The following is a 12,777-nucleotide window of genomic DNA, read 5'->3' on the forward strand; positions in this document are numbered from 1 at the left end:
CTGTACTGCAGGCAGGAAAAGGGGGGGCAAGGAAGTGGGGAGCCCTGCTCCCAGCTGAGTCATTTCCCTATTGAAAGTTTTCCTGAAAGTCTCAATCAGTGTTCCCCCTTACATATCACCGGCCGCCCCTGGATGCAAGGGAAGCTGGGGAGCTAGCCTGGGAGCCCGGCACGCTGTGGGCCCAGGGAACGTCAGGATTCTGTAACTAAAGAAGAGGGAAGGACGGAAGTTGAGTAAGGTGACAGGAAGTCTCTCCCACAACCTACTAAGTATCGGGTGGGGTGAGGAGGGAGGAAACAGAGGTGTGTAACCCTTAGTCCCTTAGGGAGGACACACAGCACACAAACAAGTGTAACTCAGAGGACAGCTGCCGTGTGTGGAACAGGCGTTGCAAGGCTTTTGGAAGGAGAGGGCACTGGAGCTGCTTCTTGACGCACAGGTGGAATGACAACCCACAGAGACGGATTGTAGAGAAAGCCACTCTGGGCAGACAACATATGTTTGGGGAACAATTGTTTTAGCGACCACCAAGTTGAGAGGTTCCTAGCCTGGGATCCACACACAGACCTGCTGCGTGAGCTACAGGGAGAGCCTGAAATTCTGTGCAAAACCTTTGATGTATGGGCATATTGTACTTTTCTCGTGAAAGATGTTCAGGGTGATCTGCATCTCGTTCTTTCCAAGCTTTCCCAAAGAGCCCACCCCATCCTCCACTTCTGTCCCTTTACACACAACCTAGCCACCACCACTAATTCCTCACTCCCCAACCTCCACATTCTACCCTGACTTGACTCATGCTGTTCCTCCCTCTTGTAATTACTCCTCCCTACTTCTCCCATTCCACTTAGATATGGAAAGATAGGTAGTGATTTCCCCATCACTGGAAGTATTCAAATATAGACTGCACAAACACTTAGAAGGGAAATTAGAAAAGAGATTTGTCTCGGTTGTGAGCAACAGAAGCCAAACATCAGATCCCATCCCAACCTGAGATCCTAGGATTCACTCAGGCATGAATGTCCTTTGGCTTTAGTATTCCTCCAGGAAGTCCTCCTTCCCCACACCAGCCCCCTGGTCTCTTATCTCCTTTTAATGCTAATACTTTCTGCAGGAATACACAACTTGACATTAGCTTTATGACCTGTTTTGTATTGTTTCCCATCTTTTCCCACGCATAGGTCTAATGTCACAAAAACAGATTATAACTAAGTTAAGGACAAGAACTGAGTCTTATTTTCTTGTGCCTTTACTATGCCTTGCCCGTAGGGTGACCAACCATCCCAGTATCCCTAAGACAGGAGTTTCCTGGGACATGGGACTTTCAGTGCCAAAAGTGGGGAGATGCTGAGCAAACCCAGATGAGTTAGTCACCCTACTTGCCCAAGAAATGGGCACATCGTAGTACCTGCTTGTTGATTGCTGACTATGACAGACATTTCTGCTGTTCACCAGTATTTCTGGTTCTCCTCTCCTTCTGAGCACACATTGCACTTCCGCATCCCCTTGAAGTTGGGCATGACTGTGTGACCTGCTTTGGCCAATAAAATGTGAGTGGCCTTAATGTGTATCACTTCTGAGTGGAAGCATTTAAGACCCCAGGCGCCATTCTCAGTACACTCTCTTCTCTTGCCCTGGCAAACCCTGAAGCAATGGTGTTGAGATAGCTGCCCCACAGGATGGTGTAGGATGTCTCTGGGAAGCAGATCCCCCTGCCTCCCCATGCTGGACATATAGTGTGAGCAAAACTTAGCTTCACTCACCGTCCGTCCCTGAGATTGTTATGTTTTCATTACTGCACCAAAATCCAACCTAACCTGACTGGTACGTCAGCCACCAAAAGTCTCACTAGCAACTAATTCAAACTCAAGTTACTAAAGCAAGACAACTCTTCAGAATTTTTTCTCAGGCAGGAACTTCAAATCACATAACTAAAAACTCAGTTGTATGCAAGTGGGAAATCTGAGCACGGCCTCCCAGGAAGCTCAAAGAAGCTGGAGGCAAGAATTCCCGAGAACAGAGTCTCCGGGAACAGAATATGCCTTCCTGGCTCCTACCCACCAGCCCAAGTTATTGATTTCAATTGTTGACATTAAAGCTCGAGATCAGTCTTAGAAAGTCCAACTCTTTAATACTCAGATGGGAAACTGTCCAAAAGCGGAAACAGCTGGTTCAGGATCGCACAGGGCCTTACTGAGCATGATCTCCCCACACATTTTTGGCCATTCTTGCCCTTTACGTTGCTTTTCTACCTAGTTAATTCACAGTCGTTGTGCATTTCTTTGAGATTTCACATACTTACCCATGACTTGGTGGTAAAAAAACTAGTCTCTTGCATGAGTTTAAAAACGTATTTTTTTTAAAAAAAACTTTTTCTTATGACAATAGTAATTTTCTTATTATAATAGTAATAAGTGTATACTTATTTTTTTAAATATAAGAAAATGAAGAAGAGTTTTAAATATCCAAAATCTCACCCATCCAGCAGTAATCACTATTGATACCTTTTTTTAAATAAGAATGAATGTGTTACATTTTGTAAAATTTTAAAAATTCATCCTCACCAGTATTTTTACTGGTTACAGGAGATTGTATTTTTGTAGATGTATCACAATTTATTTAACCAAGTTCCTTTTCTTTGATATTTATGTTGTTTTGGTGTTTTGCTTGTTTTAAAATCATAAGCACTGTTTCGATAAACACTGTTAATTTAAGTGGACACTCTTTCCTCGTTACCTGTTTAGCACATCCTACAGCAGTGGTTCTCAAACTTTAGCGTGGGCCAGAATCCCCTGGAGGACTTGCGAAACGTTAGATTCCCGAGCCCCATCCGCAGAGTTCAGGATCTGTAGGTCCAGGTGGGGTCTGAGAATCTGCACTTCCAACAGAGTTCTCCCATGGTGATGCTGATGCTGCTGATTTGGGGACCACACTTTGTGAACCACTATCCTATGTTATTCTTCCTTCCAAGAACCTCATCTAACCCGTGTCCTTAGTTTCCTTTCTCAGAACCTGCAGCTATTGGTCTCACACTCTGTGGTCTCATTTCCTTCCCCATTCATGCCTGTGAGTGCCTTTCATCGACATACCTTTCCAAGTGTTTCCGGGCCTTGTATAATTTCTTAATAGACACACAGAGACGCACTCACACGGATTTTCAAAGTTAGGTGTCTTTTTCCTGCACTGCCAACCCCAGAAACCTCAGCTAGTAACAAAGCGAGGGTAAATAAAAGTTCCTTTTCCCAGACACTGATATTTTGTGTCCTTTATCCCCACTGCATCTGCCCGTCTGCCTCACAAGATTGTTGTGACAGGTAACGTCTCTCCAAGATGGACAGAGTAGAATATTACAGATGCTTGTGAGCTGGAAAGAGCTGTTGACCCAGAAGTGGGAAGGCATTGCCGTTAAACTTAGTGTTGTCATATATTGGTCGGAAAGTGGGTTGCAGCTTAGGTTCTGAGTTAGAACTGGATCTTATCTGGGCTCTCTTGCTTACGAGCTACGTGAACTTAGGCAAATCACTTCAGATCTTTGAGCCTCAACTTACCTGCAAAATACAGGAAATAATACCTTTGTTACAAGGAAATGGCAAGAAATAAAAATAATGTGTGCAAAGTAGCCAGGACAGAAATAGTTCTCACTAAACGGTAGCTGTTTTGTTTACTAAATTATTGCTTTAATTTTTTTTCCTGGCCTTTTCGCTGCCGAAGGCCCGGAAAAGCATCTTTTCTGCCCTGGCCGGAGGTTCCTATCCTTTGCAAAGCTTCTGGTCACCTGCCTCGGGCGGCGGCGCCGAGCCCCGCGGGCTTCGCGGAGGCCCTGCTCTTCGGGTATTTACGGCGCGCGGCCGCCCGCTCGCTCGGGCTCTAGGCTGCGCTTCCAGGTTCAGTTTCAGGGGCTCGCCGGCAGCCCCGGCTGGCGCGCGCGCAGCTAGCGGCGGGCCGGGACGGCAGGGTCCTCTGGGGGCCCCGGAGTTGGGAGGCGGCGTCCGGGAGCCCCCGGAGGAGGATGGGCTGCGGACACAGCAGGCTGAGCTGCTGCAAACCCCCCAAAAAGGTAAAGGGCGCCGGCGGAGAAGTTTGCCTTCGGAGGGGATGGGGAGTGCCGAACCGCTCCACCATAGGGGACCCTCGGCGCCCTGGGCTTCCAGCGGTCGGCCCGGTGTGCCGGGCGGAGAACAGCGAGAGGCTGGTGGGGAGAGCTCGGCCGGGCAGCGCTCTTTCCCCTGGCCCCGGGCTGAGTGGCGCTGGGCAGCCGAGTTTACAAACACGGGCCCGGGAAGGGTAGCTAATTCCGGCTGCCAGTGGGGAAGTGTCTAGTGCCTGTGGCAGGTGCCCTTTTCCTTCGGTCTGGGGCTGCTTGCTGTGTGGCCAGGGACAAGTGACTTGACCTCTCTGGGCCTCTGGCTTTCGCACCGTTCAGAGGCAGATAATCTCTAGGGCCGCTACTCGCAGAGTGGTCCAGGGATTTACAGCATCGGCATGGTCTGGGACCTGTTAGAAATGCAGAATCTCAGGCTCTGCTAAAATAGAACCTGCCTTTTAACAAGATGCCCGGGTGGTTACAAAACGTGTTAAAGTTTGAGAAGCGCCGGTCTAGAGCCTCTTCAGGCCCGAGAGCCGGTGCATGTGGGCTGTCCTGGGGGTAGGTGGGAGGGGCCGACGAGGGAGGAGATCTGCAGCCTTCTGCTGCTCTTCCCGCCCTTCCTGTCCCTCCCTCAAGGGGCCTGGAGCTGGGTTAGGGCCCAGGGGACTGCTCTCTGCTCAGGTTTCTTGCAGTGGGACCAGCTGCCCCTTGGGGTCTGACAAGCCCAGAAGGTCAGAGCCTGGAGCCAGAGGACAACCTCCTCAGGGGACAACCTGAGGCCCAGAGTGGGAAGGGAGGACCCTGGAGACTGTTTTTTCTACTTTTGCCTGCCCTACAGTCAGGCGGGAATAGGTGGTACCATAAACTTGATGATCAGTCCCCTGGAGACCCTGAGAGACCCCAAACGGTGACAATATTTAGTAGTTTTTCACTGAACGTGAATCTCTCTCTGCTTCCGCTTTGCTTGTGCTGCCTGTGGGAATTCACTACTGTCCCCACCCTGGATGATTCTATTCCCCACCCTGTGCCTAGTCCAGCGGGATGAGTTTTGGTCCCAAGTACAATGTCTCCCCTGCTTTCCTTGTTTCTCCTTTATTCTCACTTCAGAAAACCTCACCAAGCCCTGACCCCTCATGTCTTCCTGGCTCCATAGGGAAACTGAGGCTGACTTCCATCAGCAGAATCAGAGGGTTGGCTGACAGGGAGGACGGGGCCATCAACCTGAGCCTGGCCTGAGACTTGGAATGGAGCTGTTGACAGGGGGACATCCATCCTGGGTTTAAGTGCTGGCTCTGCCGCAAACACGCTGTGTGACCCCCAGCAAGCCCTTACGACTCTCTGGGCCCCAGTTTCTCCCTCTGTGTGGAGAGGGAGGGAGATGAGCAGGATGATGTCTAAGGGTCCGAGAATCTGTGTTCTCTGACCTGAGTCAACCTCTCAGTCTGCAAAGTGGGTCAAGGGGGAGTTCCATCTGCACAGAGGTGGGAGGAGACTGGAGGAGGAGCCCTGTTCCAGGCCTGACCCTTCCACAGGCTGGAAGGGGAGACCACAGTGAGCGTGGGTTCCCCTGCCTCCTGGCCCTTCGGAGAGCCTTAGAAGCTGTCCCTGTCTGTCCGTGGCACAGCATGAACTGGACCCCCTGTCCCAAGCTGTGAAGGGCAAGTAAAGTCGGCACAGACGATCCAACTGGGAAAGGGCTTGGGTACCACCTGGGCTGATGCGCCCAATGTACAGATGTACAGATGGGAGGTTAAGGCCTGGAGAAGGGAAAGGTCATGACTGATGTCACAGAGCAACTTAGAGCTGAAGCCGGGTATCCAGTCCCCTAATCTGGTGTTCTTTGTCTTCACCCCTGCTCTGTGCTTCCACCGGCTTCTTGTTGATTCCAAAGCTCTTTGGCATTAAAGCCTTTACCCTGTTGCCTCAGAGCAGCCTGGCATGTCTTCCCTGCCCCTGCATGGCAGGAGTTACAAGCTGGTTTTGTTTAAAGTTCATGCCTGTTTCCATCCTTCCAGGCTGGGCTCCTGGCCAATGTCTCATCCAGGTGCCAACCCCTGGAGGGCCTGAGCTACCGAGCCCATCCCCAACAGGCTGGGGGAGTGGGGGACTCGAAGGATGGGATGCACAAAAACGAGCTCAGACTGGAGAGGGTCAGGTCACGACAACAATGACTCACCCTGAGTGACGGTTAACAGAGTACTTTCACATCCTGCTGACCTCACAAGAGCCCTGGAAGCTAGGCTGAGCTGCTGAACCTTCCCCACTTTGCAGGTGAGGAGACTGAGGTTCATGGGGGAGTGACGTGTCCAAAGTCAGAGGGCCAGTTGGTGGCATGCACAGCTGAGCCTGGTTTTCTGCCCTCCCCATCCAGGGCTCACGGCCTCTGGCAGAGCACAGAGCAGGTGCCGTGTAAATATCGGAGGGAGTGAATGAGGGCTGAATGAAAGCCAGGCTGGGGGTTAGCCCAGGGTGCAACGGGAGTGCCTCCTCCAGCTTTAAACGACCCAGAAAGTCTTCGTGGATGGGGGGTGGGCATGCCTTGGTCAAGTGGGGAGGGTTTGGTGGGAGTTACCCAGTCGGGGCTGAGAGAACGGCCTGAGCAGAGGCTGAGCCAGAGAACGTGCAGTGTGAGGGGCTCATTGTGGAGAGTGGAGGCCGCAAGGAACGAGGCCGGAGCTTTCAGTGCGGACCACCCTACTGGGGACAGGGGCTTGACCACTGGGACTTCTCAAGTGCCCTCCAGGTTCAAGGACCTGAGGGTTTGCTGAATTCTGTGGTCTACAGTGCCTGGTGGCCTTAGCTGACCAGCTGTTCTAGACCCCACTGAGAGGCCCCACCTGGGCTAAGTTTTATTGGGACAAGTTGATATCCTGGCGAATGAATGAGTGGGGATCCCTAGCAGGCTGGGTGTGGGTACTGAGGAACCATCTGCATTGTGTCGTCCTTCCTAAACCCTTTCTGGCAGAGACCATGGCTGATGTGGCCACACCCCATGGGAGGACTTGGGAGAAGGCTGGACAGAGAGGATAGGGGCCCAGAGACCAGCCTTCCAAAGACCAGTAGGAGTCACATGGGAGTACGCAGGGACCTTCAATCCCCGGCTGGTTACCTGCCCCCTCTGGGCAGTGGTGGGCAGGGGCACCCAGTGCTCATGTTCATTGTGCACACGTGCCTGGTATGACGTCTGAAGTCCCCAGTCCCCAGGACTTCAGCTCTGGCCACAGCGCCACAGCCCTGAGCAGGGCGTCAGAGAACCTGGCTCCGCACTGCTCCCAAAGCTGGGCCTCAGGTGGCAGGTTCCCTCTGGGTCAGTCTTTCAGCAGCCCTTCAGGAGCGCTTCCAGGTAGCTGGGCAGGTGAGAGAGAGGGAGAGATGCAGAAGTGAGTGCCATGGGAGAGCCTGGCATGGGCATAAATGGAACAAAACCATAGACACAATGGCAGGGGGTTAGCCCTGGGCTCACGTATTCACTTATTCACTCAGCACACAGGCTCTGGGCTAGGTGCTGCTTCATTCTGGCTCCAGCGCAGATCCACTAAGTGACTGTGGAAGGGACTTGGCTTCTTTGTGCCTCAGTTTCCTCATCTGTAAGATAGGCATGATTAACTCCTGGGTCATCAGGTTGTTCTAAAGATTAATTGAAAGAATGCGTGCAGTAGAGTCCCTGATACGCTGACCGGCAAGTGGTATGCCCGTGATCAGAGGGAATGTGAGCAATGTCATAAGGGAGACATGGTTATACTTTAGGACTTCATCGCCTGGATTGTACCCGAGGAAAGCTATGTGGGAAACGCAGGGACATTAATGTCCTTGGTAAGCTGTTGGGGTTAGAGCAATGAAGCCTGGAGCCAGGCCACTGCCTTCTAACCTCTGAAGTGTTGTCAAGGGCATGGGGAGCAGCCTTGTTCTCCCTTGTTCCAGAAGGCAGAATTGTGGCCAGTGAGGGGAAGCTAAAACGAGCCAGGTTCTACTTCTCATGAGGAAGAATGGTAGTGAGTTCCCCATCTCTGGAGGAGTTCAAGCAGAGATCAGATGACATTTTGGCAAGAATAGAAAAGGGGATGCAAGCCTAGGACTAAGAAATATTTGGGATTCCACTTGAGAAATCTAATTATTCTGATCATTACAATGTTTGAGGCAAAATTTCAAAATTTGGAAAAATATAAAGAAATGTAAACATCGCTTTTAATCCCACCATTAAGAGCCTCTGTGTACATTTCAGTGTTATTCTTTCTGCTATTTTTACTACATATATATTATACGTGAGTGTAAGTATTTTTACACAATTGGGACCATTTTAAATGGTTATATTCTAGTTACTTAATATTTTGCTCAGGCCGTTCTCCCATGCTAAGTAGTTCATGGAAACATGATTTTTTTAATGGCCCCCTACTGTTGGGTGGGTCCCATGGCTTATTTATCCAGTCTGGGCACTGGTTGTTTACATTCCCCACCCCTGACCTCATCATTCACGAGCATCCTTGTGTCTTCAGCCTAAGCCGGGGAGAGTATGGCTTTGAGTTCCGAGGGGAGCGGAGGGGAAATCAGGACAAATCAGGGCAAAGCTGACCTTTTCACTTGGTTTGCCGAGGGTGGGGCAGCAGGGAGCAGGAGAGGAAGCTGCCTTCCCAGGCACAGAGCCCTCTGCCCCAAGCATCCTGGGGACGTGGTGTGTATGTGGCCCCTGAGCTCGTGGCTTTTGCCCAACCCAGAAAATAATGCTTTCCCAGAATCATCCCAGCTAAAGTCAATACAGACTTCCATACCTATGTGCTCTGGCAACTTTGTGAGGGTGAGTCAGATTTCTTTTATAAAAGGACATTTGTGCCTTGTGACCTAAAATCCATTAGAAAAATCCCTATAATCCTTGCCTCAGAGACACAACCTTTGGGAACACATTTTCCAAACGTGTACAAGTTTTCAAGTCTGTCCTTTTCCTTTGTCACTGAATTCCCAGGCAGCTTGCATTGCTCTCCCAAAAGCCTGATTTGTCCCCAGCCACCTGAGGACTTCCATCTTTGCCTCAATCGGGGGTTGAGTTTGGGGCCCATACTTCACATCAGCACTTGTGGGGGTTTTGGTTGTAAAAAGGACAGAAAAGGTAAAACTTCAAATTAGTTGCCCAGAAGCAGGCTGCTATCTAAATGAAGATGGTGACGCTCCTGGTAGGCGGGACTGCCACCTGACGTCTTAGTGTTCATAGATGAGCTCGTAAACAAAAGTCTGAAATCTGCCTGGAAAGGGAGCTCTAAAGGGTCTCAGTATAACATTCATAAACATTTATGTTCAAAAAATAAACTTGGGAACAATAGGGACTCCCCGCCGTAAAAGGAAGAGTCTGACGGATGGCCCGAGTTCTGGTCTGGCATCTTGGGTGCGCTTGGGTTTCCATCCTCAGGGGCTGCACTTCATCCTCTTGGTGTCCTCCGCCCTCAGAGCACTGAGCCGTTCCAGATGACCCGGGGAGAGGGTGAGAAGGGGAGCAGGACCAGCACGGGAGGGGGGGGGGGGAGGGGGGACACTCCTGTGACCCCACTGTGGGCGGAGAGGAGAGAAAACCCATCCATCTTTAGTACAGATAGATCTGAGTCCATCCGTTACCCGAAGACAAGCCATCCTGCGTCTCTCGCCAGGTGCATTTGAATCCCTAAAAATCGTTTATCTTGTGTCACTTTATTTTCAACCTGAAACTTCCAGAACATCTAGGCCAAATGCCTTACAATACCTAAAACACCCATCCCACATCCATGCTTTCCTCCAGGTACGTGATGCACAAATGACCTACTTCCAGTCCTTCTCCCCCAGCGGTGGAGTTCTTCCACTGCGTGTACAGTGAAGCTTGTGGACCTCCTCACCATTTCTCCACTGCCCCATGCAACCCACCTCCTGCCCTCTCCTTAAGGAAATAACCCTGACATCAGAAAAGTTGCTACTGTACTGGGTTAAAATGTGCCCACTGCCCAAACTCATGTACCCCCAGAATCTATGAATGCAGACCTTATTTGAAATAGGGTTTGCAAACATAATCCAGTTAAGATGAGGTCATACTGGATTAGGGTGGGCCCTAATCCAATGACTAGGGTCCTTATAAGAATAGAGAAATTTGGACACCATACACAGGGAGAAGGATGAGCGATGACAGAAGCAGAGATTGGAAGGGTGCATCTACCGGCCACAGAACGCCAAGGACTGCTGGCAACACCAGAAGCTAGGAGAGAGGGACGGAACAGCTCCTCCCTCAGAAGCTCCAGAAGGAACCAAACTAGCTGCTAACTTGATTTTGGACTTCTAGCCTCCAGAACTGTGACAGAATAAATTTCTGTTTTAAGTCACCGGCTTTGTGGTGATTTGTTACAGCAGCCCTAGGAAACTTATGTATTGTAAGGTTAATTACTCCCCACCTTACCACCAGTCAGAATGGGCAGCCAGAACCCATCTCTCCCCTTTGGACCAGGGCTCCGCGGAAGGATGGGGAGCATTGCAGACAGGAGGTGCTTAGACGAGGTCTGAATGCTTACAGACACCAGATGCAGCATCTGCAGGGGAGAGAGCTCTGCCCTGGGGGTCAAGGATCGGTCCCACTCCTGCCTCTTCACCCACCTGCTGCCTGATCTCAAATAGGTGATTCTCTTCCTGTGCCTTGGTTTCCCCATCTGTAAAATTACTGCCCTGGCTGCTTTTAGGTTCCAAGAGAGGTTATTTCTTCTTGTCGTTGTTGTTAATTTCTTTGTACCCAAGTCAAACTTGAATACAGTATTGTTTAAAAAATTCTAAGAATTCAGGTAAAACTAAAGCTACCCCTCCTTAACCACCGTTTTAGTTCTTTCTCTAGAGATGACAACTGCCATCACTTTGTGCTTTTCTGGGTACTTTTTTCTGTGTGTTTACGTACCGATAGAAATACTTTGTTTTGCATGTTCCACCAAATGCCTTTCCATCTTTGTATGTAAAGATCCACTTTGTTCTTTTAAACGTATGAGTGTTGTATAGTATTATGCACCTCGGTGTATCGAGTCAGTCCCCCGTCGTGGACATGAGGCAAGTGTCCAGTGTTTCTCTGCTAGGAATGATCCCACCCTGAGCATCCTGTAGGTGCCCGTTGTCCCACTCACGGGTGCTTCTCTCTGCTCGCAGTGCAATTGCAGGGGGTGGAGCATGTAACCTGGGAGGTGGTGGCCGAGCTCTCTGTCATCCCCTGCTTCCAGGCAATCCTGCCCCCCCTTTTCTGTCTCCCTTGCAGGGCTGCTCCAGAACATAGGGTGGTGTGAAGGGCTCAGCACCCCCACCTAGACCGTCCCGACCAAGGGCCCCTCCTCTTGTGTCCTCCAGAGAAGCCCTCTTCATGCAGGGGCTGACAGCTGCGTGTGTCAAACCACCTGTCCTGCTCTGCCTAGAGCAAACGAGCATAACAGGATTGATGGAGGATGGGCTATCAAGATGACCTCACGCTGCCTCTTCTTCCACATGCACAGCATGTCAAAACCAGAAGTGCTCTGACGTATCCCATTGCCCAACTCCATGCTATAGAGAAGAAGAAACAGACATCTAGAGAGGGGAAGGTGCACCCCCAACGTCACACAGCAAGCAAGTAGCAAGCCAGGGTCTCGACTCTGGACTCCTATTGGAGAGTTTGCCTTTGGGTTGGGGGGACAGGTAGATATCTGGCAGTGTGTCTGTGCCCTCAGGCTGTCTCTTCCCCAACCCCGGCCACTGACACCATTTTCTGTCCTGCTCCTTCAAGGTCCTTCTGCCTGCTGGGCTGACCCAGATGCCAGAAATGGTGCCTATTGCTTCTGCCAGCTCCGGGCCCTCTAAAGCGATCAGAACTGGCAGACACCCCAGGAGGCTGATAAGGGACAGGAGAAGGTGGGCCCCAGGGAGGAAGAAAAGGAATCTGGTCTATTGGAAAGCCTTTCTGTAGGCCTCAGCCTCTCCATCTGTGAATGAGGGGCGGGGCCCTGCCCTTGAGGCCTTCTCCACCGTCTGTCTGGTCTGGCCCAGCAGGTGCTTCAGCAGGAAGTGGTTCTATCCTCCCGAGATCTCTCATCGGTCGGTCAGATAGGAGCAATGGAGACCACATCCGCCCCGACGTGGGGTGCTCTGGGGGCACTGCAGGTGTTTGGGGAATAGGCGGTGCCCGGGCACAGCAGAGGGGGCTGGCTGGTGCTGCTGCCTTTAAGGCGGTTGTATAGTCACATGGCTCTACCCGCAGGCAGGCAGTGGGCGATGTTGACGCCACACTGTGTCATATGAACCAGTTGAACTAAATCTTTAGCTCCCCTGGCAGTGTGAAAATGAAATCAAATTCAGGCATTACTTTGGCAAAATGCATCCACCCATCTTAGAGATGGAATGTGAGGCCTGTGTTTGCGGTGTTCTTCCGTCTGAGTCGCTGTAATTTGGGTGTGAATGCTAACATTTCTCAGCAGCTCTGGACATTTAGGCCCTGCCTTTCCTCCACCGAGGCCCTGGAGGGGGCCCCTGGGGCCTCTGCCCCCACCCCCTTCCTGCCTCTACCCTCAGCCAATGGGCTCTGCTGTGGTTGTTCCGATTCCGAAACTAATGGGGCTGGGGCCCCACCCAGGCTGAGTCCAGACACCGGAAAGGCAGCTCTGATACTGTGAGGGTGTGACCTGAGGCCTGGGCTCCGCCTGCGATCTGGATCCTCCGTGAGCTCTGCTCCCCAGCTTTGT

The 12,777-nt window shown here is 51.2% G+C and overlaps 1 protein-coding gene across 5 annotated transcripts in view; it reads left to right on the plus strand.

Annotated features, from left to right (window-relative positions):
- The first annotated feature begins 3,864 nt into the window (after nucleotides 1–3,864).
- Nucleotides 3,865–12,777, plus strand: part of CCDC69 (coiled-coil domain containing 69) — a 49,461-nt gene continuing 40,548 nt past the window's right edge. For all 5 annotated transcript variants that reach the window (XR_006889416.1, XM_046667187.1, XM_046667188.1 and 2 more), the window contains exon 1: nucleotides 3,865–4,054. Coding sequence is in view for 4 of the 5 variants with exons in the window: in XM_046667187.1 (XP_046523143.1) it covers nucleotides 4,007–4,054 (48 nt within the window). In the remaining variant the exon portion in view is untranslated. The remainder of the gene's footprint in view (nucleotides 4,055–12,777) is intronic.

Source organism: Equus quagga, chromosome 7 (assembly GCF_021613505.1).
Source record: "Equus quagga isolate Etosha38 chromosome 7, UCLA_HA_Equagga_1.0, whole genome shotgun sequence".
NCBI lineage: Eukaryota > Metazoa > Chordata > Mammalia > Perissodactyla > Equidae > Equus > Equus quagga.